The sequence below is a fragment of the Frieseomelitta varia genome, unplaced genomic scaffold, assembly GCF_011392965.1.
Source record: "Frieseomelitta varia isolate USP_RPSP 00005682 unplaced genomic scaffold, Fvar_1.2 scaffold_64, whole genome shotgun sequence".
Classification (NCBI taxonomy): domain Eukaryota; kingdom Metazoa; phylum Arthropoda; class Insecta; order Hymenoptera; family Apidae; genus Frieseomelitta; species Frieseomelitta varia.
Genome location: NW_025110412.1, coordinates 125,869 through 152,023, shown reverse-complemented (window position 1 = coordinate 152,023; position 26,155 = coordinate 125,869). Strand labels below are relative to the sequence as shown.

At 35.0% G+C, this 26,155-nt stretch overlaps 1 protein-coding gene across 1 annotated transcript in view; it reads left to right on the top strand.

Moving 5' to 3' along the window:
- The first annotated feature begins 9,981 nt into the window (after nucleotides 1-9,981).
- LOC122534788 overlaps nucleotides 9,982-26,155 on the top strand; it is a 62,623-nt gene continuing 46,449 nt past the window's right edge. Inside the window, exon 1 of the mRNA XM_043665758.1 lies at nucleotides 9,982-10,177. Coding sequence (XP_043521693.1) covers nucleotides 10,010-10,177 — 168 coding nt within the window. The 5' untranslated portion in view covers nucleotides 9,982-10,009. The remainder of the gene's footprint in view (nucleotides 10,178-26,155) is intronic.

Sequence of the window (26,155 nt, the reverse complement as noted above, 5' to 3'; positions counted from 1 at the left end):
ATCAATGGCTCTTATACTTGTTTTTGTATTACTGAAAACAACTGTAAGAAAATTTAGAACAGTCGTTTTTCATATATTATTATTTATCACTTCATGCATTATTATTTACCTGTATATGTTGTTCAATCATGAATGTTGGTTAGAAATTACGAGTTCTCATAATGCCATTTTTACAAAAATCAGAGTTTTTTTGTTAATTATTAGAATTTCGTGTTTTATTATCTCAAATTTTTTGAACAATCATGACTGTGTCATTTCAAAAATAAATAATATTTTTAATTTTTGTAAAGATTTCTCATTACTTCCCCTTCTTGAAAAAAAACTTTACTTGCATTTTGAAAATAGTTTTATATTTTGCATTACATTTGACTCCATGCTCTGTATTTTATATTGATTATCATTAATCAAGAAATAAAGTTTAATTGAGAATTTAATTTGTGGTTAGTTCAATATTATTGAAATTTTTTCTTTACTAAACACTTTATTATTTCATTATTTCAAACTTTTCAGATAGTTAACATTTTGTTGTGTGATTCGGCGTTCCTTATTTCACAATGGACTCGACGATGACTTCTCCTGAATCACAACTATGACAACGTTCTTCGTATCTGATCGTGAGTCGCATGCTTTTTTGTTTCTCTAGTCACTTAATCATGTCGTAAAATAAAATGTCCAAGTTGACATGAGTGACTGATTATAGTATGTATAATTTTCGACGGACATGGCGACTATAGATATTTATTACACGCACGACTAATAACACTGTATTGTCTATTTTATCTATTATTCCAATATAGATTTTCTTGTATTATATCAATAATATTGATATGAAAACATTGCGTGCCTGAATAATGCATTAATAATTAATGAGAATATAATACTGGCGTGATATTAAAACATAGGAGATTGATATGAATAACATAACACATATCTGCAATTGAAAATGTATACATTTCTACAGTTACATTCATTATAATCAGAGATGGGATCTAAGTTATGGTATTAATGGGATTAGAGAGATTCTATGGCTCAAATCGAGACGAAAATCAATCTGGAATTGGATGGTGATTTGCAATAAGGGTTTACGTTACAATTTGGTCCAGATTCAGTTATCAGTATAGTATAATTTTATGAAGCTTGTTTTATTGCAAATAATTCGTCAAAAGTTGATGTAAAATAGAAAAAAATAAGCACATTGTGTGTAAAATTTATGGAAGAAGTTAACTTTAGTATTTAGAAGAAGTAACTTTAATATTTTATGTTTTTCGTGTATTGTAAACATAAAGAAAATTATATAGATCATATAATAATTTCTTTATGTAAAGTTGAGCTTTCCTTAATTGAATCTTTATTGTTCGAACGTTATATTATCAAAATAGAGTGACTCTCTATCTTTCTATCTACTAGTAACAGACGAGTTTCTATTCTGTTCTGATAACATAACATTCAGATATTAAGACTCGATGAGAAATATTAAAATTCGAAAAATAGAGATTCACATTAAGTTTGAGAATGGTAATTTGATTACCACGTGGAACTATTGTCAAATTAAAATGATATAAGCGTTCGTGTGCTAAATGTAACGTAGACTCTCATTCGAGATCATTCAATTTTTACTACATACGTAGCTCGCCCTTTTTCCATTTATAAATTCAGAGGTGAAATGTACATTAAGCGACATCTGTCATCGACAACTCTTTGAAGTCGCGAGACCTCTGACCTCTATGTGTAAGGTCCCATACTACAGAAAGATTATCGCAAAGAATCGAGAGGTCGCGAGAACGTTGTTGCCAACAATTGGACCGAAGCAAACGGTACGATGCATCTTCCGATTGTCAAGAACAGTCGTGGAAACGTGCGAGCAGGTTGTTTACCCGCACGCGGGCAAAAAACTAGGATAGAGAATGGCCTGTCGGTTCGTTGAACGCTATGTATCACGCCAAACGGAAATGCGCTTCAAGAAAAATGAAATACGACGATTATATTGAATAACACACTGCCACTGTGATCGGCGATCGATGTTTCTATTTCTACAATTATTTTAAATTAAAATGAGTGTCACAGAGAAGAAAAAAAAAAAAATGTTTAAATGACATACAATGAGATGGCGCTCTCATTTCACTTTTATGAACAAGTGTAATATTTTTTGAAAATTGAGAACGTTTCGTCGAAACATATAAATTTTTTCGTGGCAGCCAATGTGTCAAAATTTATTGTCCCTGGAATGATTTGTTATCTCGTTTGACAGCTTTTTTTTTTGGAAATATGTATCTTTTCTTTTTATAGCGAATTAATTCACAAAACGTTAGTTAATTCTTTATAACAAAAATTTTGCTTAGTTACAAGAGAGAAGGATTATTTTTAATTGATTATTGGTTTAAGAGCCAATCAGCATAAGTTATTCCTCATTAAACACTATTTGCGTTGATGCAAATGTACTTTTATTAAAATATCCCTTCATTTGAAATTATCGATTAACAGTTTATTAATTGTAATGTGATCATTATAATTATTACGATATTATATAAACTGCTTCACAGATTGCAAGTTTTAACAGAGAAAATATATATTAGTAGGATAGATGTTATTTTTTATATGACTTACATTCATTAGTTTCTGAGCCTTCTAATTGTTCTAAATCAATCACATAGTCGAAGCAATAGGTGCGCAAAATCAACTGTTCGAAATGTAGATATATAGATATAATTTCGAGTCAATGTTGTAGATTATACAAGGATTAAATGAATCACTCATGTACATCATTACTCGATCATTAATGAGAGTATTTTAGCCAAACATCTCCGACAATTGAAATCACACTGACTATCATGCTGAATTAATTCATAAAGCATTAACTTACCATCTACAACCAAAATTACGTTTACGTTTACATTTATAAGAGCAAAAGATCATTAATTAATTGTTCAGGTCAAAATCTGGAGCTAGTGATTATTCTAAACGAATCGATGATTTTAAATCATTTCCTTATATAAGCGATAGCGTATCAATGAAAATTAAATTTTCATAGCGTGGATGTACGAAACATTCAATTTTAAATCACACGCGCGCGTGACTGGATCATCCACGAGATGTGAGATACGAATTTATCAGTTTACCTGACCTAACAGTTGAGATCATATTCGCCGTGTTGCAGCGAACAGTGACGTTCCTTTCATTAACGGACGTATCCCGCGTGGGCGTTGTTGCTTCCACACAGGACGATGTAAAATATAGTTCCTCCCTTCCTTTTTTTTCCCTTTTTCTTGCCTTTTTCTCACCGCAGTACCTTCCAACTGATACGCTTTTTTCCAGATTGCCAATCCGTCAACTCGTAGGCGGCGCGTGGTACGTACTCACTCTACTTTTTTTGTCGGAACGCGATGACGTTGGTACGTTGTCGTTAGCGAGAGCGTTCCTTTCTTTGATAGAAGTCGAATCAATCGCGACGAGACCGAATCGTTGTGTATCGGTTTTGTCATACGTTGCTTTTACCTTTTCTTTGTTGTTATTCCGGGCTCTGGACTCGGAAAGGCTTGTTTAGAGGATCGTAACCGAAGAGGATTATTGCATAGGTTTTTATGGGACAGGAGTCCGCTAGTCAAATGGTTTTTGCACATTTGCACCATTGGCTCTGTTTGTTGGGTCTATCAGATATTATTGTCGCGCATCCATGATAGTGAATAGCTTCTTTTTGCTTCAATATGTTTCTCCCTATAACCGCGAGGTTGATAAGGACACAAAAAAATAGATTTTCTTTACTTCCGACGTTATTCGCAATTTGTCAGTGCAGATGTTAGATCACGAGATTCGTAATTTCTTTTGCTGGACAAATTTTTGTTCAACAGATTTTAATCGTTAATCTATAGATTGTTTATCTAACAAGCAGGACAATTTTTCTATAATTACAGATAGAAATTAGTTAATATGAGAAATATTATTATAAATATTATTTTAATAATTAAATATTATTTAATATTAATATTAAATTATATTAAATATTATATTAATATTATTTAATAATATAAATATAATTAAATATTATTTTATTTTAATATAGAAATATTATTTTATTATATATAAGAAATATTATTAGATTTATTATTCATTATTTTATTAATCTATTAGATTTATTATTTATTATTTTATCAATTTATTAGATTTATTATTTATCAATTTTATTTTTATTAATTTTATGAGAAATTGAGCAGTATGATGGATATTTTCTTCAAAGGAATTAAAATATTTTGAACTCGAAGAGAAATTACTGTTTGTTCTTTTACTTTCCTGAAGAAAAATGATCACTAGAGCGTAAATTTTTATGTACTTATAAAAAATTTAATGAAAATGAAAAATTTAGTGAAAATGCATAGAACACAATATTTGGTACGTAATCCAGATATTATTTTATTTCAATTATATTTTTAATAATAAGAGTCCACAATCTAATAATCACGAATAATGATCGTTTCCATTATAACTACCTCACTGATTGTCTCTGAGCTTCCAATACCCTATTTTTCCTATTATTCTCTTCTATAGTCTCCAATACATCTGCATTATGCTTGGAATTCATTATTACTAATTGGGGTTGCATGGAATGTGAGAATCACATGCCTCTTGGTGTTAAAACTATTAAAATTATTCGATAGAAAATAAAACAATTTACGTTGTTAATTACGTTGTAATTTTTACGATATACGAATTCTTTTCTGAACAGTTGATTAAAAAATTTTTGCGCTTTGATTTTTAAAGTCTTGCAATTTTCTTTAACAAACAAGCACAATCATAGTATGCAAAGACAATTGAATTTGATTTTTATTAGATATTTGTGTGATGTTGTAGGATTTTCTCTGGCGATTGTTTCAATTCTAGTATCTCTAATATGTAAGGTATTTTTTAAAGAATTTTTTTCAGAATTCTTTTCTTTAATTGAAAATTCGTCATATTTTTGTAATTAAATTACACAAAATTACGTATATCGTGTCTCGTTCTCAATTTTTCAAGATTGTTAGAGATTTTTCAATTATTCGAGATAATGTCGTCTGCATTCCACGCGTGCTGACTTGGATCCAAGGCGCGGCGAACGTGTTAAGAAGCATATTACACTCGTGTTCACCGAGCAATCAATATCTCGTATAATTCCTTCTCCAATTGGAATCTCGTTAATTCCACATTCCTTAGGAAAGTACCTGTTCCAGTGTCCTCTAAATTACCTCATTACGCATTGGAAACAGTCGATTTGGAAATAAGGATGTGATGAATTAATTTCAATATGAATTTGCAAATCAAAGTCACATCGAACTGGAAAGCTTTTCGCTTCGTGAGGTTACATCACAGTTCTTGAGAACGTTTTATTTCCCTATACTCGTCACATACATTTTCCAGAAGACTTGTGTAGTTCAATTTTCATAAAGATATTGCCCGTGATTTTCAAAGCACGTCGAAATTTTAAATTCAATCTGCTCGATATCAGGAAAATGTCACTTGCATTCCTTTGGTTCTAGGCGTTCCATATCGCTTGGAACACGTATAGAGAACTTGAATCTATCTACCAGCTATTTCTGGTTAAATTTAAAATTTAAAATTTTCATAGGCTTGTGATGTTTTTTGTAATATCATTCATGATATCGTTATTGTCATTTGATTAAAACTCAATGCGTGTATACTTACAGGAATATTTTATGAATATATTATGTGTATTGTATATAAGACATTTTAACATCTCAATAATAATTCAATAAGACTCGTGATTATATTGGCCAAGTTTGAAACAAATCTAAAACTGCATGATAAATATTTAATACAAGAGATCAGAAAAGTACTTAAATAGTATATCAATAATTATCTTTAACATTTATTTACGTATGTTTGATAATTTTCGTTATTTAGTCTCTGAATACAGAATTAATGAAATTTTTAACTGTTTTGTATAACACGCGCGACACGTATTTATAAAACTTCTTATATATTAAATATTTAGAATAACCTCGTTGTTCTCAAATTTTACCAATATACTCGTAACAATCGTTTCTCACTACAGTGTTAATGAAGTTTCAAAATGTTTCAATACAATACACGTAATATATTTATAAAAAGTTCCACATAAGCGTTCGAATATTCAGTGTATCTCGTTTCAATTTCGATTCAGATAAAAGTCAATATATTCACATAATACACAAAATACACAGTTTACGAATTATGAACAGGATTGGCAGTGTTATACTGTTCTTTTAAACATTAAGCGATCCTATTTTTCTATTACATAGAGCACAATGATATAATATTTCGCCGAGAGCGTTGCAACGAGACATATTTCGCCCCCGTAGATACGAAAGGGTGCGAAAATAATCACTTCCCAATAAAGTTTAAATGAACTTACAATATAATCGATCCCGTAGTCGAACCCTCGTTCCTAGAAAGTTCGACACGGTATCCCCATAAACGCGTTCGCGACTGCAGCGTGTACTCGAAGCGCGATACTCGTCTCTGTCTGCACCCTTGGCGCTTAAATACGCACGGAACTTGCGAACTTCAGACTTTTTCCCTCGCCCATGAGCCACCCCTCGCGCCGCTAACTAAAGGCTACGAAAATATTAGCAGCGCAAACGATCCTGGACGGGTGAGGACGAAAGAAAGGCAAACAGGAGAAGACCCGTACTCGACCGGCACCACTGTGACTCGGTTGAACGACGGGTAACGGCCATCACGATCGCCCCGTCTCAATTTCTTCCATCCATCCACTGCCATCTTCGTCATCCATTCATCCCTTCCCTAATCTCGTGGCTCTCCCTCGAACGAACGTGGCGTTCACCCTCGCCACGACGATCAAGCCTTCGAGCTTCTCTCTCCCTTTCACCTTTTTTTTTTTCCCTCTCCTTCTTCTACTTTCCGCCCTACGACCTTCGTCGAGAACACTCGGAACAACGAGGCCGCCAACCGCGGGGTTGAATCCATCGTACGGTGGAATTTTCGTTCGAGAAAATTTTCGTCTCACGATGATGCCCGCTAATCTTTGCAATGTGGTAATATTTGGAAACGAGGATCTTTAGATATTTGGGGTTTTCTTTTAGATGTTACCTCCCTTGGTCCACGAATGTGGAGATGTTTTCCAACAGAACAGTAATGTAAGGACGTTATTATATATTGTTTCATCGCGTGTGTATTTAATTCTTTATTCTGTTAATTTACATTTTTCTACATGTTTCGCGTTTTGTTTTATCGTCGAAGAAAACGTGTGTAAGAATGTAAAATAATTATATTCTATATTGTTCGATATTTTTTTCAACTTTTAACTTTATATAACATTGTGAAATAAGTGTAAAGTAACGCTCGTTTCGAAGTATTCGAAGCTTCTCATGAAAAATTGATATACTTGAATGAAGTAACGAGCGAGTTAAGTATCAAATATATCACTGATTTTTCTACGTACACGTATAGCGGAGAGTATAGAAAGTAATATTGAAATATCGAGGGGGGGGGGGCGATAGTGATGAATAAAAATGTAACAGCTTCCATAGGTTAATGTTTTATTCATTTGTTTGAAGCAAAGGTAGATATATGTTTGATCAGTTCTTCCTCGTATGTGCCTTAACGTTTCATATATTTCCGTTTTGGCTTTCAGCGAATTTTATCGACGTTTCCAATATTTTATTATCCCGGTGTAGGGATCAACTACCCCGTAGGAATGAGCGTTCAATCTGAATTTAAAAGCGGATGAAAGTTCCGAACGAAGGAAACAATTTCTAAACCGAGACTCGCGCAGCAATTGTAACAATTCCCCCCACTTCTCAATCGATTTCTCGCACTCGTATCCGAAAACCCATAAATTCCGACACCTCTGTTCAACAAGCAAATTTCCCTTATGCCCTCTTTCTCTTTCTCTCGATCGCCGCGGCAAACGGAATAAAACGTCGTCGACCAATTGTTGCGATTCTTTCATACGCGAGAAGAAACGTGTGTTTCGAAGTGAGAGTGAAACTGTCGTTCTTTCCTCAAACTTAAGAAAATTGTGAAATATATATAAAAGACGTGGCGGTGTTGAGAGATTTCTTGTCTGTCAGCTAATGCAGCCCTGAGGAGAGGAATTGAAAAAGGAAAAAGGGGCGAAAAAGAAATGCATTAAATCGCAGCAAAGACCAAAGCTGAAAGCCGAATGGTGAAAATTGCGAACACGTTCACGTTCGGGGATGAAAGAAGTGGTTAAATCCTTCGTGTCGGATTTTTCTGTCGCTGTTACGTTTATAAATATCATACTAATATTGTGTATCCTGTTATTTAGTCTAATTAGTTTCGTAACGTAAAATGTTACGAGTGTGTATAATACGTTTCTAATGTATCTTTGGTGAGAGAGCAAAGCAATACAGTTTGAATTTCGCTCGAAATTGTCTTTATTACGTTATGATTGTTATATTATGTTGCTATATATGGTTGTTATTGTAATATATTATGAAACTTGATGTCAAGTGTATCGAAGAACCATTAGTTTAAGTTTAGTAGATATTTTGATTTTACTGTGTCGTAAGATCTATCGTATGAACGACGACGACAGCATAAACGCGAGAATGCCAATGGTGTGGTCCCTTGGAAATTTTATAAAATTAAAGTTAAAATACCTAGTACTAAGCTAAAAGGTTTCTCAATAAAAATAAGTTATTTACTTTTCTGTAAGAAATGCAGAGATCGACTTGTTGATGCATCAAAAATGATACGTTCCCATTCAAAAAGAAACAAAGTTGAACTTTGCGCATATATCCTTCACCCATGAGAAAGAAAAACCATCAACATCGTATTGCGTGTTCTTTCATTAAGCAAGTTTAGTGCGATTATCTTTATTATCCAATAACCGCTGAGATATTCCACTGAAATAATCCGCCTCAGACGTCACAATTCTGTATACTACTCGTGTATTAAGTATCAACTTTCACATCGAAGATATCTAACAACCGACTTTGCATTACGCTTCAAATTTAATTTGCGCTTTTCTGCAAAATAACTGACAGTTATAAGCTACAAAAGGCATTGAAAAACAAGAAAAAAAAACAGAAAAAAATTTCGAAAAAGAATACGTTATTAATTCGAGTACGATATGTACTCGGAGTGACTATCCACTTTAGTCGATAGATCGTACCGAGGAGAGGTTCGAGTGTTTAGTTTGTACTTCATACGACCATCGCTGGAAATGGATTAACAGTTTGCCCAAAGATCAACATACAAACAATCCAAGATGCTTAAAATAATTGATTCACGTGTCGCATAAATCATTCATTTCCAATTACCAATTCGTTGTGCATGTCCTTTGGTTAATATCGCGCTCCCAGTTTAAAAAAATTACGCCGAGTCTCTGTCTCGTCTTCCGGATTAACAAAAACGTTCCCCCCTTCTCCCTCCCCCAAAAAAAAGAAAAAAGAAAAACATCCATTCGTTAAACGGTGGGATGAAACTGTGCCCGACGACGGGCATGCAACCCGCCACCCTTCGTTCCGCGATGAGACCTCTCTCGTCGACGGAGGGTCTAGCACAGTTTCCCCGAGTGTGGCGGCGCTGGCGTCGTGGCTAGGAGGTCGGGGTAGGTCGGCAGAACGAGACGATGTACGTTCGAGGGAGGGAACGGCGGACGGTGGTGATAGTCGACGAGGACGCTGGGTGGTGAGTGCCACCGTTACGGGTCCTCCTCGGGTCCAATCGTCAGGACCAGGGACAGTTTCTCGTTTCTCCTCCCGTTTGTCCACGAGTTTGTCTTCTGCCGCCCGTTTGAAACGAACGGGAAAACAACGAGAGAGAGAGAGAGGACAGATCGATAGAACCGGCGGCAGCAGCCAGTGTGATTTTGCTTCTGCTCGTCTCTGCTTGCCAGCTCGGTGCGTGCGTGCTTGCCTTTGCCTTGATCTCCTCTTCCTTCGCGTGGATACCTACCACCGTTCGCGAGGAAACGAGCACACACACACACACACGCATACATACATACACACATATATACATACACACACACACACACGGGGTGCGGCCAACGATGGTGAAGGCCCCGACCATGGGTCCGTCCGCCGGTACCCAGGGAATCAGGAAGATTCACCCTGGCCCCGAGATCGCGATGAATCCGAGGAATCTGCCGACCGCCAACGCCACTACACCTCCCAGCATCCGAACAGATGGCAAGACCACCTCGATGTATCATCCCCAGGTATCTCTCTTTCTTTCGTTCTTCGTTTTTTTAACGCGACGTTTCCAAGATTGTACATTCTGTCGAGAAACGAACGACGCACGTCCGGTGCGCGTTCTCGTTCGACTCGTTTGACTCTCGTTCGCGTTGTATGTTCGCGTTGATCGCGTTCCCCTGTGTTTTGATCCGTAGTTTGTTTTGATGGTACGCTCGCCTCGCTCGCTTCCTCCCTGCGTCGCGTTAGGGAGGGTAGTTTGACTGAGCGTGCGAGCGGCGTATATGCGACGGCAATTTCCCATCACGCCTGAGAATCTCGATGCGTCTCGTGCATCTCGAACCTTTTCTGTCAGTTTCTCCGCGGCCTTTTTTTTCTTTCTCTCTCTCTCTCTCTCTCTCTCTCCCTCTCTCCCGGCTCAGCTCGAACGCTGCCTTTCGTGGCCGTTGAATTGAGAACAAATTGAGCTTCGACCGAAAGTCGATCGAGTCGAACGTTCGCCCCTCTTTTTTTTTCCTTTTCGGTTCAGTTTAATTACTGTCACGTAATTTGCGGAAGATTGTATAATCCTTTGAGAACCGTTCCCGTGGACTTCTTTCGCCGTTGTTTGGCGAATCTCGTGACGATTACGGATTTCAGAAGCTTTTTTTTGATACGTTCTCGAGTTTGTTGTCATCGTCTACGCTCCTTCCTTGCGATCCAACGACCGTCGAAATCGCGGTTTCCTTGCGTTCGTTCGTCCTTTATCATTTATTCCCTTCTGTTTGCTCTCTACGTCCCTCTCAGAGTAAAAAAATTTATCGTCCCGTTGTTTTTTTATTTCCCTGTTGGCGTTGTCAGCTGCGTTTCCGTTTCCCCGGTAGATTACACGATCAATAATTCACGTTTCAATTTATTCAACGATGAATGTTTAAACTACGCGCGAAACTGTTTAATTAATGATGATTAAAGCCGATCGATCGCCATCCTTCTGCGTTTTTCTTTTTTGCCCCGTCCTTTTCTCTCGCCGCGGTTGATGAACCGAAGAGAGAGTTATTTTGGACTAAATATTTGTCGTAATTGCGTAATTATTGGCGGCGACGTCGAAACGCTCCGATGACCTCTCGCTCCGCATATTTTAACTCTTTTCTCCTCGCCCCCGGCACGATATATATATCCAATTTTTCATGTTTACGTGTTTAATCAGTGTCGACTCTACTTACGTGGTCGTTAACTACGATGCTTTATTGCGGAGATAATTTGATCAGTCGAAGCCTATTAAGTAGCAAGCGTCTTTCAAACAGGAGTAACAGCTGTTGGACGTTGCGGCAGCCTTCGGAATTTCCCTCTAGAATTGAAGCAACATATCTAGCGCTTATTACGGAGAATACACTTCTTCACTGTTCTTCGATTACAATGTTTCCCGGAATTTTTTGGCATTTGGAAATTGGAACGAATTGACTTTGAAATTGGACGATAGTGATTTATGCATACGTAACAATTATTATAGTGTACAACTTTCGCTCAAATATATAAATATTGCGGTTTCCATGTAAATAAATATTTTATGCTCGTGTATCATTTAAAAAGTTATTATATTCTCGAAGTTATTATATTCTCATTATTAATGCTATATTGTTAATGTTATCATTAATCGAAACAGTATTATTCTTATGTGTATTAACTTTTGAACTAGAGTGTATATCTTTGTGAAAAATATAAAGTTTTCCAGCCTTTAACTTACTTTTAATTGTTCTAATTCGTTTCAATTCACTTTGATCATTCCAATTAAACAATGTGAATGTTCATGATAATTTCTGAAGTCCATAGAGAGACACCTGCCTTCACAAAATTGTCTTCACCACACGTTTTCAGAGGGATAATAAAAATTAATAAAAATTCAAACTTTGGATATGCTTCTCGCAGCTGTTCGGCTTAAAAATTAAATATAATCCCTCTTTCGTTTCATTTCACGCGTATAATAATAATTATTTCGCACGCATTAACACAAAGGAACATTTACTTCCCCATTAATTCTAATAATGTCGTCAGCTGTCACTTTAATTTCACCGATTCGCAGCGTACACAGCAATTTTCTGCGATTATAAACTTCCTCAAAAAAAAAAAAAAAAAAAAAAAAAAAAAAACACGCGCCACGCGTTTTCACAGGAATTTATGTACTGATAAAAATTCGAACGTCCAGAAAATTTATCTCTTCGCCGGGATCCAGCTCCATTTGCCGTCAATTTTTCATTTTCCCTCGATTCGATTCGATTCGATTTCTCGATTGCGATCTACAGCGTCGTTTAGCGTGTTTCCTTCGATTTTTTCCACCTTCACTTCCATCCTATCCTCGATCGATTTTTCAAACGTCCGTTCAATTATTTGCCCGGCAGCGCGATTTCGAAATTGCTCGATCTAAATTCCTCCGGTTTGCCTCGCCTCCGTCCGTGCCTTCTCCTTTATTTCTTGCCGAGTCTCGTTTGATCTCGTACCACTGTCCCTCGTTGCTCTTCATTTCACACCTTTGTCGCCGCTTTCGGCGTTTGCAATTCAATGGCCGCCTTCCTTCGATGTCGCAAATAAATTATTGTTAAATTCAGCGAGGGGGATGCACGGCAACGGGTACGAAGAACGCGCGGGCGGATTCATGAATGAATGGATGCCGTGCCGATCCTTTCTAAGAAGCTCGTAATCTTTTAAATCCATTGATTTATTCAACCTCTCTCGTTCGGCACTCTTATTTCTTCCGCTCGCTCCCATCTCTCCTTCTTCCTCTCGTCACTTCTTCCGGGCGTAATTCAATACTATCGTCATCAAGCGGATCATAAACGAGCTAATTTTTTTTTTCTTTTTTTTTTTTTTTGCCTCGGCCGGCGTTGAAATTTCCACTTGGTAATTCGCTCATCGACGAACATATTAATCCGATCAATTTCCTCTATTTCCTTTCCTCGATGAGAGCACGAACGAAGGCTGAAGGAAATTCTTGCACTCGGGGTGAAATGAAAAGTCGCAGAATCGTAATTTTCGCGAAATCAACATTTGAAATAGGATGTTATGCTTGTATCATCTGCGTTGCTATTTTATCTTCCATTTTGTTTGTTTTTTTCTTCAATTTATTATTGTCGGCCAATTGAACCCGAGACGTTTAAATTGAAGCGCAACAATGGAATTGTACAATGTTTAATTTCGTCACGTTCTCTCTGTCGAATAGCTTCAAAGATGCCAGAATAGCAGGGGATTAATTAAATCACACTTTAATATCCGTCTCGTGGATTTCATTATAAAATCTTTGGCGAAAATGCAAAACCAGTTAAATAGCGTTTGACGTGTGCCGGAACTAAACGAGCAGCTCTCCCGACGAAACTGTATCTTTTTAGTAATATATTTCCCAGCTCATTCTAAGACAATGCAATCTTCGGGAAAAAAGTTTCGTTTGAATATCCATTCACGTGCGCGGCTCGACTAATTTATTCTTTTAAGTTATATAAACGCGTCGTTTCGTTGATGAATGTTTAATATACCGTGCACAACAGTAATTTTGAATTGACCGCGGAACAATGAGCTTGTAATAGCTCCTCCTCGCAACGTAGATGAACGTTTTACGAAGAATATGGGCAAATTTTCCCAGCTATTTTTAATTTAGCTAGACATTTGCGACAAATGTTGGGAATAGCGTAAATAGCGTTATTTTTAATTGTCGATCTTTATGCGCTCGTGGTACTAAAGTCTATAGTATACAAAAATATAGGAAATATTCATAATTTATCGTCTAATGTAATTTAACGATAGTGAAACAAATTTCTGCCTGGGTTCTATTTTTTTTTTTTTTTTTTTTTTATTTTTTTTTTTTTTTTTTTTTGTTTTTTTGTTTTGTTTTATTTTTTGTTATATTTTTTGTATATATATATATATATTTTTTTTTTTTTTTGAGCGGCTGGCCTCCCCTAGTTCCCTCGCTTCCCCCGCGCAAATGTAATCTCTCAGAGATCGAATGGTGACTCAGATAATCTCAACTCACCTGCGCAAAGAGAACAAAGCAACACGTTTCACGGTCACTACCGAACGATCATCATGTTCGACATCTTCGAAGCACTCTGTCACGTGCGCGCGTGCGTGCGTGCGTACGTCAGTAAGGTAACTTTTTTTTTCTTTGTTTTTTCCTTTCTCTCTCTCTCTCTCTCTCTCTCTTTCTTTCTCTCAATCTCTCGCTCTCTCTTTCTCGAATTATCATATGGAAAAGAATTGTATATCACACTCTCGATGTTAATTTTTCTTTTTTTCTTTTCTTTCTATTGGTATCTCTTTCTCTCCCACTCATTCTTTCTTTCTCACTCTCTCTCTCTCTCTCTCTCCCTCTCTCTCTTTCTCTCTCCGTCAATTTTCCTCTGTCTGTCTTTCTATCTCTCGCTCTTTCTTTTCCGTCGTTACGTTTGTTTGTCCATCTCTTTCCGTCCTGTCTGCATATTCTCATGTCTGTTCTCTCCACTCCGTTTCGTTTTCACGTTTTGGACTTTTCCCCGAACTGTTTCTGTTTTTCTCCGTGTTTTCATTCCTCCGTCGGGGCGAGAACTCGACTAGGCAACGAGAAGAACGCAAGAGAAGGCGGAAGCGATAACCTGCCGACGTTCGTTGTCCATTAAAAAAAAAAAAGCTACGCACACTTCTGTTGTTTTTTTTTCTTTTCGTGTTTTCTTTCTTTCTTTCTTTTCTTTTCTTTTTTTTTTCGTTTCCTCTCAATGACATCTATCCATCTTTTCACCGCGGTCCGTCACTCCGGCGCAACGTTGAATTTGCGTTCAACTTCCTTACACAACGAACGAACGTGGAAAAAAAAGTAAACCAGCGTTTTAAATAAAAATCAGAAAAAAAGTAAGCACCGCTAAAAGCTGGCTCCACCCCCTCCTTTTACCAAATGGCCAATGGCAGCGAAGCGTTTCTCATTCGCGTGCGGGAGTTATGAAATTTTATATATATATATATATATCAACACACGTATGTACATATGTATATATTTGTATAGAATTATACATGTATAACAATATATACACATGTACAAAAAAGTATGCATACATACATATATATATATATATATATATTATAAATATATAATATGTAGAGTGGGATCGAGAAGGGTAAGTGAAAGTGAATAGTAAATAGAAATGTATATATAAATATGTAAGTCTAGAGAGACGAGTGTGGAGAACGAGCATGAAGAAAAAGGAACGAGGCGCTGCGCATTGGCCGAGCATAAATTACAATGGGTATGTATATTTTATATGTGTATTTTATATATATATATATATACATATAAATATATATACATACATATATATATACATATATACACACACATACACGTATGTCCCTTAACGACAATCGGTGGGTGGTAGGTTAGATTTTTGGAGGCTACAGCATTCAAAAGGGAGTATATATCTTGTGTGTTTGTTGGCACGTTTTTTTCTTTTTTTTTTTTTTTTTTTTTTTTTTTTTTTTTTTTTTTTTTTAATTATTTTCAGAGAATATTTATTTGTATGGATTGGAATTGAAAGTTGCAGATAGTATAAAAGGACACGTAAAATATCCAAAAATGTAGTATTTTCTGATAATATCTGGCACGTATGATTTTCCATCGATGCTTTGTTGTTTCGCTTACGCGCTCAAAAGTGATTATGAATTTTCGTGTCTAGTAGTTTGACCATGCTTAACCACCACCGACAACGAGAATATGCTTCTCCTCGTCGACCGTCAGCGACCAAATTATTCCCGCAGCAATTACACAAAAGGGAAAAAGTAGAATAAGATCGTACGTGTATTAGCCTTTGTTCTCGGGGAGATCGATTTTCTGGATACGTGAAATATACGTGTGCTCGACTAAAATTCGGTTCAATGAATATCTCACTGGAGATGGCCATTATGTTTCAATTTAATACGTCTGTGCACGTGCGCAACTAAAAATATTGCTCCCTTTAGTAAAAATATCGAGGGTTCCCTATAATTAGGGGAGAGAGAAGTTCAAATTATGCCAACGACGTACTTTACGCGATGCATTCTTGATTCTCGCCGATGACGTTGTCAATGTTGGCGAATATCACTTCAAATTTTAAGTACGATACTACAAGAAAATTTTGCTAAGTTTATATAAATTTTATTAGATTTATAAAAGATTTTTATTAGATTTATAAAGAATTTACAGAGAATTTTATTAGATTTATAAAGAATTTCTATTTTATAAAAATCAAGTCTAGTTAACATATCGTGTATCTTATTGGGAAATGACTTGTTTTCTGTTTGTACTACTTGCAAGTAGTCTAGACGTTAAACTGTGCATTCGCAAGATGGACAGTCGAAATACTTGTCCAGAAAATGTACAGATATTTCGGGAAACAAGCAGTCTCTGTAAATAGAATTCTGTTAGATTATCTGTTAGGTATGTATGAGCTTGTAAAGTGTAAAAATAATTAATTTGTTTGCGAGTAACTTAAAAAAAAAAATGTTTCTCAGCAGTAAGTTTCCCTCAACTTTTGAATCTAATTTATTATTAATCAAAGAAGCTATGATATTCGAAATAATATAAATCTCGTCTTATTAATAGGAGATAGAATAAAATTCAAGACATGTTTATAAATGATACGACAGTGTCACATGAATTAAAAATAGTGATGCATGTGTCGACGAATAAAAAGAGATTTAAGAAAATGAAAAGTATATCACATAGACTATAATATTTAGTAGATTATTGTCACTCATAGTGTTCCTATTATTAAACTTTCTCTTCTCCACCGCTGCAATTATTGTCTAACTATTATGAAACTATTGTCAAAGTGAATTATGAATTTTCGTAATTGATCGAGGATTGCTCTGCAAAATTCTCGTAGCAATAAAAATCGCAGTTCTGTAATTGTGTCACTTTCATCGCCAATAAATTAAATTACATTTTACAATTTTTATAATCAAGCGTGTTGATACATAGCTATAGAATACATTTTATACTTTTTGCACATTAAAATAAATTCTCCGTTATCCTCAATTATTCAATTAATGATCTCTTTTCAATTTTATTATAACTAAGGCAGTACTTTGTCCGCGTGCAATGCTTAGGAATATCGTCATTAAATTACACATTAATAATGCTTCTTACGTACGATTAATTCCTGCAATAAAGTTTTATAAATAATTTTTATAAATAAATTTTATAAATAATTAATTCTTGGCCATATTCTCGATCATTGACGATTGATTCTCCTCGTCAGCCGAACATTTATTAAATATTGAATTGTCGCTCGAACTATTCGGCCGATTTCAATTCATTGAATTATACATCAATTGCCATGTTCGATAGAATTTAAAGCGACTTGCGACCCTCTGTAGAATTCAGACTTTCAGCGACCGATTGGGGAAACTTGCCACGATTATTACCGAGAAAATACACCGTCAAATTGAATATCTGATATCCGTAGCGGTGTTTTTACAAAGCGTTTCGGCGCTTGAGCGTGGAAAAATTTGAAATTCCATGCGCCGCGCTGGAAATTGTGGACGTGGCTTAATGAAAATCGACGTGCGTGTAAACGAAACACGATTTGGCTCGACAACTGTTGAATTTATACTTTCCCCTTCCCTCCCTTCCCAGTTATATGCACAAAGTACATAAAAATATCAGCTCTGCGCGTTTACCGACAATAAATTTCGAAGTCACGTTTAAAGAGACTTTTAGAATTTGAAAAGGGATAACAGAATTATTGTAGCTGTGTACGTGTGCATGGCTTCGAAAACTATTGGAAATATGAAAGGATAAAATCCATTGCTCGACGATGAACGAAACGGAGAAAAATCGACTTAAAGTTACGTTATTAATTGGTATTCGAGTTCATTTTGTTTGCCTCGGATGAAATAATGCTGGTAATCACTGTTGCTCCTCGACAAACATGTTTGTTCTCGTGGAAAGACACATTCTAAAAGATAATACTTTATCTTACAACATTTTTTCACACAACAAATAATTTTTGGCGATAATGAAAACTTTAAAGACTTTCCATACTTGCAAAATGCAGCGAAAAGACATTTTTCTATTATTGATCGTGTTCTGGAACTTATGACAGCAAATCGTATGATTGGCAAAAATATCGACAGAAAAATTTATTTCTCCAAGAAATAAAAAAAAGAAAAAAAAAAAGAAAAATGCGAATCTGAAACAACGCTGTTGTTCGTTTTCGTAACATTCGCTAGCACTCGTTTCGTACAATATTCGCTTTGAATCGTATTCGAGGTGCGAGAAGGCGCGTTTTCCCTCACGTTTTCACCAAGCTAATTATCGCAATGAATCCTACTTCCCGCTAACGGCAAATCGTAAGCACGAATCTCGCAATGCAGCGACAAATCACAGCCGACAGAGGGTTGGTTATTCGTTAATAAAGGCCGCGCGACTCGGGGGGTGGTTATCGATAATTATCGCTGGGATTTCGATAAACAATGATACCGGGTAATTCACAAAGAATCTCGCGGAAGGCGGCCTTAAGGCGTGCCAGCCATTGAAAGTGTCATAAAGGGCCTAGAAAGCGTAAGAACTCGAGTTTAGCTTAAAGCCTTTAATTAATCGTGATTACTGCTCCAGGAGTTCTCGTTTCTTCTTTTCACCCCTGTCCCCGCCCACCTCTCCTCTCTTTTCTCGTTCCTCTTTCTTCTCTCCCTTCTTTTTTTTTTTTCCCTCCTTTCTTTCCTTTCTCTCCGCTCGCCTTCTTTTTTTCTTCTCTCTCTTCGCCGCCACCCCGACGGCGGTAGGAGAGTGCACGACCTCAAATCGAAACTCGCAACTCAGCCTCGTGTCATCCTCTCGTCTTTCGAATAAGTGCTCGGTATGCCTCGATGATGCACTCGAAGACTCGTTTCCCACCGATCGAATGTGGGTCAGTTTTATCGAGAGGGAGCTGAGAGGGGGGTGGAACGTACGATAAAGAGAGAGAGAGAGAGAGAGAGAGAGAGGTCTGTTCTATTTTCCCGTCGAGGGGTCCTTTTTGTTGATCTTTTCACGCTCGAATTCCAATAAATGGAATTACGCGGCGTGGAATTTTCAGCGCCTTTCGCGGATTAGAAAATTTCTCGGCCGCGAGATTATGCTCTCGGTACACGCCGCTCGTCGGTGATATCCTCAGCGGCCGGATTTCAATAAAATGGCGCCGCCATCCGGCGAACAGAATTTATCATCGATTCGACGGTGAAATATCACCAACGACCCTGTGCTCGATTCCCGTTGCTATTTTATGTTGTTCGAATCAGGATGCTTGGTGCCTTCCCTCGTCCGCAGCTACGTACACGCGATAATTGCAGTCTTCCAACTGAATTTGTAATTTTCTACGTGTGAAATTTATCGTCGATAAATTTGTGGATCTCTATGCGAGTTTGTTATTTTTCAGAATGGAAAATGGTTGGGAAATATTGTTGGGAAACACCACTCTTCGAATGTTTCAATTTCGTATTTATTTATTTTTGCACGTGGAACATTTTTTTTTTTTCCTTTCGAGTCTAGAATCAGCTAAATTCGAATGTACTTGATAAATTTCTGAACTCGATTTTCTCAAGATTTATTTTCTTTTTTTTTTTATGCAGAATCTACTTTACGTAACCTTGGTAGTATATCATAAAATTTTGCATTTTCCATGAAAATGTAACGAGAAATTGTGGAATCGAATCTTTTTGTCCAATTCGAAAATTTGTATGTGGTTGATTCTGGGCATAAATGAATGATTTGACAATAAGTTATATTTCATATATGAAAATAGAAATTTTTTCATTCTTCGTTTCGGAGGCAAATTAAATTCGAACATTATTAAAAATTAATAAAACATCGGATATTAAAAGCAGGATATTATAAATCAACTGCGTACATTTAAATTTGATTGTTATTAAGAAGTATTGGAAATCAACTGCTCGTGTGTCAAACTGATTTTTAATTCAACACGTTTCGAGTTCTAGTCTCTTCGAAACGAAGCATCAAATAGAAAAATCGCACTCTTCATTTTTCCCCATATTTTTTCCACAGAGAATAACTCTTTATTAATTGTTCGTTTACTTACGCTGACAATTAGTCAAATTCACACGCACTGAACAAACCTTCAGAGTTTAATTTCCCTGGAAACTGAGCTTCGAGCGAAAACATTTCGTTCCGGATATTTTTCTTATCCTTTCACGAAAAATCACCGCGTGCTCGGTTATGCGCGAGCAACGTTTCGACCGCGTATTAATTCAGTTGTGCAAGAGTATGAAATAAAAAAAGATAACAGAAATTAAAATGGATGAATGGTAATGTGCCAAGGGAAAAGCGTAGGTCGCACTTAGAATAATATACAAGTTTCTCTTTTTTACTTTGAATATTTTGTCGTTTATCTTTTTTAATTCACGGTACAGTCTCCGTGTTGAAAAATTAGGGCCATTCACAATTTCAACATCTCGCATTCTTGATAAATTTTGTGATGTCCAAACAAAATTTACTTTGTACGCATTAATGATTTTACTAAATTATTATTGTATCTTTACGCGTACGTGTCAATGATTGATATGTTGTTATACGTAATATTTCGATCGTTAACGTTTGATTATTAGGTGTTTATTACGTGAGCGATAGCGAGTGAATTTTTGTGTTAGAGTATTAATTTTAAATGATGAACATCACTAACGAAATGGAATCTAAACAAAATTTGTTTTATTTCAACATACTCTACTTTGGACATTTTATATAGGTATTTTTTTTATATGCATATATACATCTTCTCAATTTGCAATTTTCTATAAATACATAAAATTCTGCATTTTGGTAATTAGTAGTTAAGCAGACGTACTGTCTAGAATAGTTTTGGGTCATCTGAAAATAAAAAAACATGATAAAATATCGCAAACAAAATTTATACTATTGCATGTAAAATATATTTTAGATATATGCATCTTCTCAATTTGCAATTTTCTATAAATACATAAAATCCGCATTTTGGTAATTAGTTAAGCAGACATATTGTTTACAATAGTTTTGAGTCATCTAAAAGTAAAAAAAACATGATAAAATATCGCAAACAAAATTTATACTATTGCATGTAAAATATATTTTAAATATATACATCTTCTCAATTTGCAATTTTCTATAAATACATAAAATCCGCATTTTGGTAATTAGTTAAGCAGACGTACTGTTTAGAATAGTTTTGAGTCATCTGAAAGTAAAAAAAACATGATAAAATATCGCAAACAAAATTTATACTATTGCATGTAAAATATATTTTAAATATATACATCTTCTCAATTTGCAATTTTCTATAAATACATAAAATTCCGCATTTTGGTAATTAATTAAGCAGACATATTGTTTACAATAGTTTTGAGTCATCTAAAAGTAAAAAAACATGATAAAATATCGCAAACAAAATTTATACTATTGCATGTAAAATATATTTTAAATGCATTATATATTTTAATAGCTGGTAAAAACTGTCAAATTACATTCAGATCTTAAGATTTTTACCAAAAGTACAATGAATATTAAAAATCATAAGTGATCCTAACTCTTTAGGCTAAAGACTGCAGTTTTTTTATGAATTAAACTCGGGAATTCATTGAAAATGGAAACACGTGTACACGTAATTCTTCCCAAAACGGGAAATCGAGAAATTTTTACTGCCGTTTCTCAAAAGCGAGGAGCTTTATAGAAAGAACAAAGATTTACTGCGTCGCGTAACATACTGTACTGCCATGAGCAAAAGTATATGTTCGCATATTCTCGAGGACCATGAGCGAGGGCTCTCATAACTTTTAAAATGTCCATTCATATAAACAGCCTTCCTCACTTGACAGCCTCTGTCGCGTAACTGCGAATCCAGAGTTGTGCGTGCATTTCTCTTTCGAACGGTTAGAAGAATCGGGAAAATATTCCAAGAGAAATGTAGGTAAAAACGTGGTGCTACAGATATTACATCCGATAAAACTATTCGTTGTAAGAATATTTTAATCTATTAAGGAGCAAACAATAACCTATCATGATAATTCCTTCAAAATTGTAGCTTGATCCGTTAAGGATCGATATTACAAGCTTCAGTTTCTTTGAATTTCATAAAATTTCATATAAAATTATATATAATGAATTATAAGTATAAATTAAATCGATTCGTAATTTCCAGTTTTAGGCAGTTTGACCTATTGACCCATTGAGAAATAATTTATCGTGACAAACGCGTCAATTCCTTTAAATTTCATAGAATCAATTTCTTCAAATACTTCAATTTCGCCAGATTTCATAAAATTATGTAAATAGGTATGAAACATAGATTATAAATCACTTTGATTCATAATTTTTAGCTTCATAAAATTCACAAAATTATAGATTCTAAGCAAGAGACGAGAAAATATCAGGCAAGTCCTTGGGATTTCCTTATTGAAAAATTGGATTTGATAATGTAAAACGTTGCTCTTTAATAGATTAAAGAATTTCTCTGATTAAATTTAAAATTTAAATGAAGACGCAACATTCCCTTCCACCTACAAAGGAACATCAGACACAGAAAATCCACAGAAATGGATTTGTCACATTTCTCACGAATTATCTTCAGACCCAACTCTATTTGTATTCCGTCATTTCCTCCAAAGAAAAAAAAAGAAAAAGAACTGCAAGAGATTCTGAATCGGGAAACCCGGGTCTGTACGAGAAATATAAAAATAAATGTCCCGCGCGTTTCAGTGTTTTATCCCGTTTTCTTTCTTTTCTCTTCTTTTCTTTTCTTTTTTTTTTTCTCTTAAATGCAAAAATAAGATCCCGCGATTTTTCCAATTACACCGCGCATTGCTGGAAAACGCCTGTACCGTTTGTCGATAGAGAATTTCTTTGGCGTGCATGTAAGAACCTCATATCGCATTATCGATCTTCGTTACGGAACATTTTTGCCCGCCTTTTTGCGGTACAACAACAAAGAGAATTATTGGAGTAGAAACGCGGCGTCTGGTTTCTATTAAAAAAGCAAAAAAAAAAGAAAAAAAAAAACAGGAAGAAAAAAAGTAGAGGAGGGACAAGGAAAGAAAGCGATTTTAAAGGGAAAAATAACAAGTTCGTACGCTGTTTCTCAACAAATGAAAACGTCTGACAATTTCTGAATTCTTAAATCGGTATATCCTGTTTCTTCCATTCAGGAGCGGAGCAAGAAGTCGTTCAGTTAGCTGCACGTTACTTTCCGACGGAAATGGCAGCGGCTATTCTTTTTTTGCGTGACGATCTGAATTTCCGAGGCAAATGGTACGTTTCCATCGTGGAACGTTTTGTAGGCCCGTATCGCGGAGTTTGTTTCACCGTGATTCAAACAGAAATATCACGACGCGCTTGGAAACAAACGCGTTTAAAATCAATTAACAATTCGCCTGTTACAGCGGTTGCATTCAGAATAATTACTCGGTACTGTGCCAATTAGGCAGACGGTGAAATCTTAATAATTTCTTCTTCTATTTTGAATAATATAATCCTGTCTTCGTTAATTCCCGCTTTGATTTACCACTCACGTACATTGCAAACGTGGCAGATGTTTTATGAAGAAATTCTAAAACATATAATAATTTAATATTATATATAATAAGGACAAGGATAATATATATATTATATATATATAAAACATATAATAATTTAATATTATATATAATAAGGATAAGGATAATATATATATAATATATATATAAAACATACAATAATTTAATATTATATATAATAAGGACAAGGATAATATATATATAATATATATATAATATAATATATAATATATATATAAAACATACAATAATTTAATATTATATATAATAAGAACAAGGATAATATATATATAATATATATATAATATAAATATAAATATATATAATATATATAATATAAAACATATAATAATTTAATATTATATATAATAAGGAGCTTATATAATAAGGTTCCTTGAGCACCAACTTTCGTTAACATTTTCAATGTTATTGCCATTAATTCCAACTTCCAAAGATTTCAAAAATTCTCCAGAATCACCCTGCATTCGTCACTTTCCAAAGTCAGCCGCTTCCGGAATTCCGAACGTCAGTTTCAGCCAATTAGCCAAACACGTTGTCAAGATGTGAATTTTAATCTGACAAGAGCCCCGATTCGTAGAATCATTGTCACGTGGATCGTTTGACCGAAGTATACCGATCATTATTTCAAACACGCCGTGTCCTCGGATGCCGAAAACGAAAGGTCGAGGCATTGGTGTAATTGGCATCAAGCGTGTCTCATCCACCAAAGCAGAAACTCTTGATTAGTCCCTAACGATCAATTATCGTTTTTGTTTTTCTCTCTCGGCGCGTTTGGCGCGAAATGAAAATGCCCGAGTATACGTTCGTGCGTACGTGTACTGCACTCGGAATTCTCGAACGCATACGTCGATCGTATATGCAGCATCCCGAATTTTCGTTCCAACTGTTCCAGCGGGCTACTGGTTGGTTGTTTGTGTCATTCGGTTGTCATTTGCTCGGCGTTCGCTAATGAAGGAGGATTAGGTTGGCCTCGGTTGCCTTTGGTAGCTGCAAGGGACCTACGTAGGTTCGAATTGTATGAATGCAATTGGTTGAATGCAAGAGGTCAAGTGACAGAAGTCAATTATATTTTTAAATGTTCAATATTTTTTTATATTTGTGTGCTGAAGTTGTTTCGAGATTGTCCGCAATATTGCAAATATTACAATATTAAAATATTGTACAATAATATAATATTATATAATAATATTATTATTATTATATAATAACAACTATTATATTATTATAATATTAATAATAATTATATAATAATTATTATAATATTATAATAATATTATTATTATATAATATTAATATTAAATATTAATGATAATAATTTATATTTGTGTACTGAAGTTGTTTCGAGATTGTCCGCAATATTGCAAATATTACAATATTAAAATATTATACAATAATATAATATTATATAATAATAATTATCTTAAATATTATAATAATATTATTATAATATTATTATTATATAATATTAATATTAAATATTAATAATAATTATTATAATATAATAATATTATTATTATATAATATTATATAATAATATATTGTAATATATTAAATTTTATATAGTTTCTGCCAGCGCAGTCTGAGTTATTTTTTAATGTAGAATATTAATGTGCGTTTTTTTTTGTTTTGCATTGAATAGTACAGTTTATGATAAAATTGCAATGATTAATATTTTACCTATTATAATATTGTAACAGGTATCTTGGATATTTTAAATAAATATATAGTTTCGTGCATTCTTCAAATTTTCCATGTATGCATAAAAATTCGCGCTAGTAATAGTTCGTCTTGGAGAAAAAAATATTTATCGTTTACAACAATTATATCTCGTATTTTAATAACTATTGCTTACTAAAATATTTCTATATTGTTATCTTAATAATTATTCAACACTCAATGAAACTAAGAGATGAATTTTGAAATTTTCACGATAACAAAATTCGAAGCTGCTGCCGTTTCAGTGAAGTGAATTTTCAAACGAAAACGGCCGCCTAAAAGCCGAACGAGCACGAACGCGGAAAATCACGTAGAACCGAGATATGAAATTCAATAATCCATGAGAGTGTTTGAGAGCTTTTATTTAATTCGTCACGCATTGTTTCTGGCAATCTCATTTTCGCCGTGTCTGACGAGCAGCAACACGACACAGTCGCGGGGAACTAGATTAAGAATCAACGTGAAGCATCAGAAGCCTCTTTCTGGAACGGATCGGAGCACGATTTTGCATCGTGTACTCGCTGTATCTTCAGCTTAGGGTGCCATCCTCGTCCCTCTTTTCTCCGTGCATTTTCCGAGAAAATTGAATCCCAACACGGCGAACGTCATTGACTGAAAACAAACCTCGAAAGGTCTCTCGTTTCGATTCTGTTCTGAAAGTTGCATAGCTAAGTTACTGACAGAGGCGAGAAGCTGAACATGGCTAAACGCCTATTTTCGCCTATTTTCCTAGCGGCAGG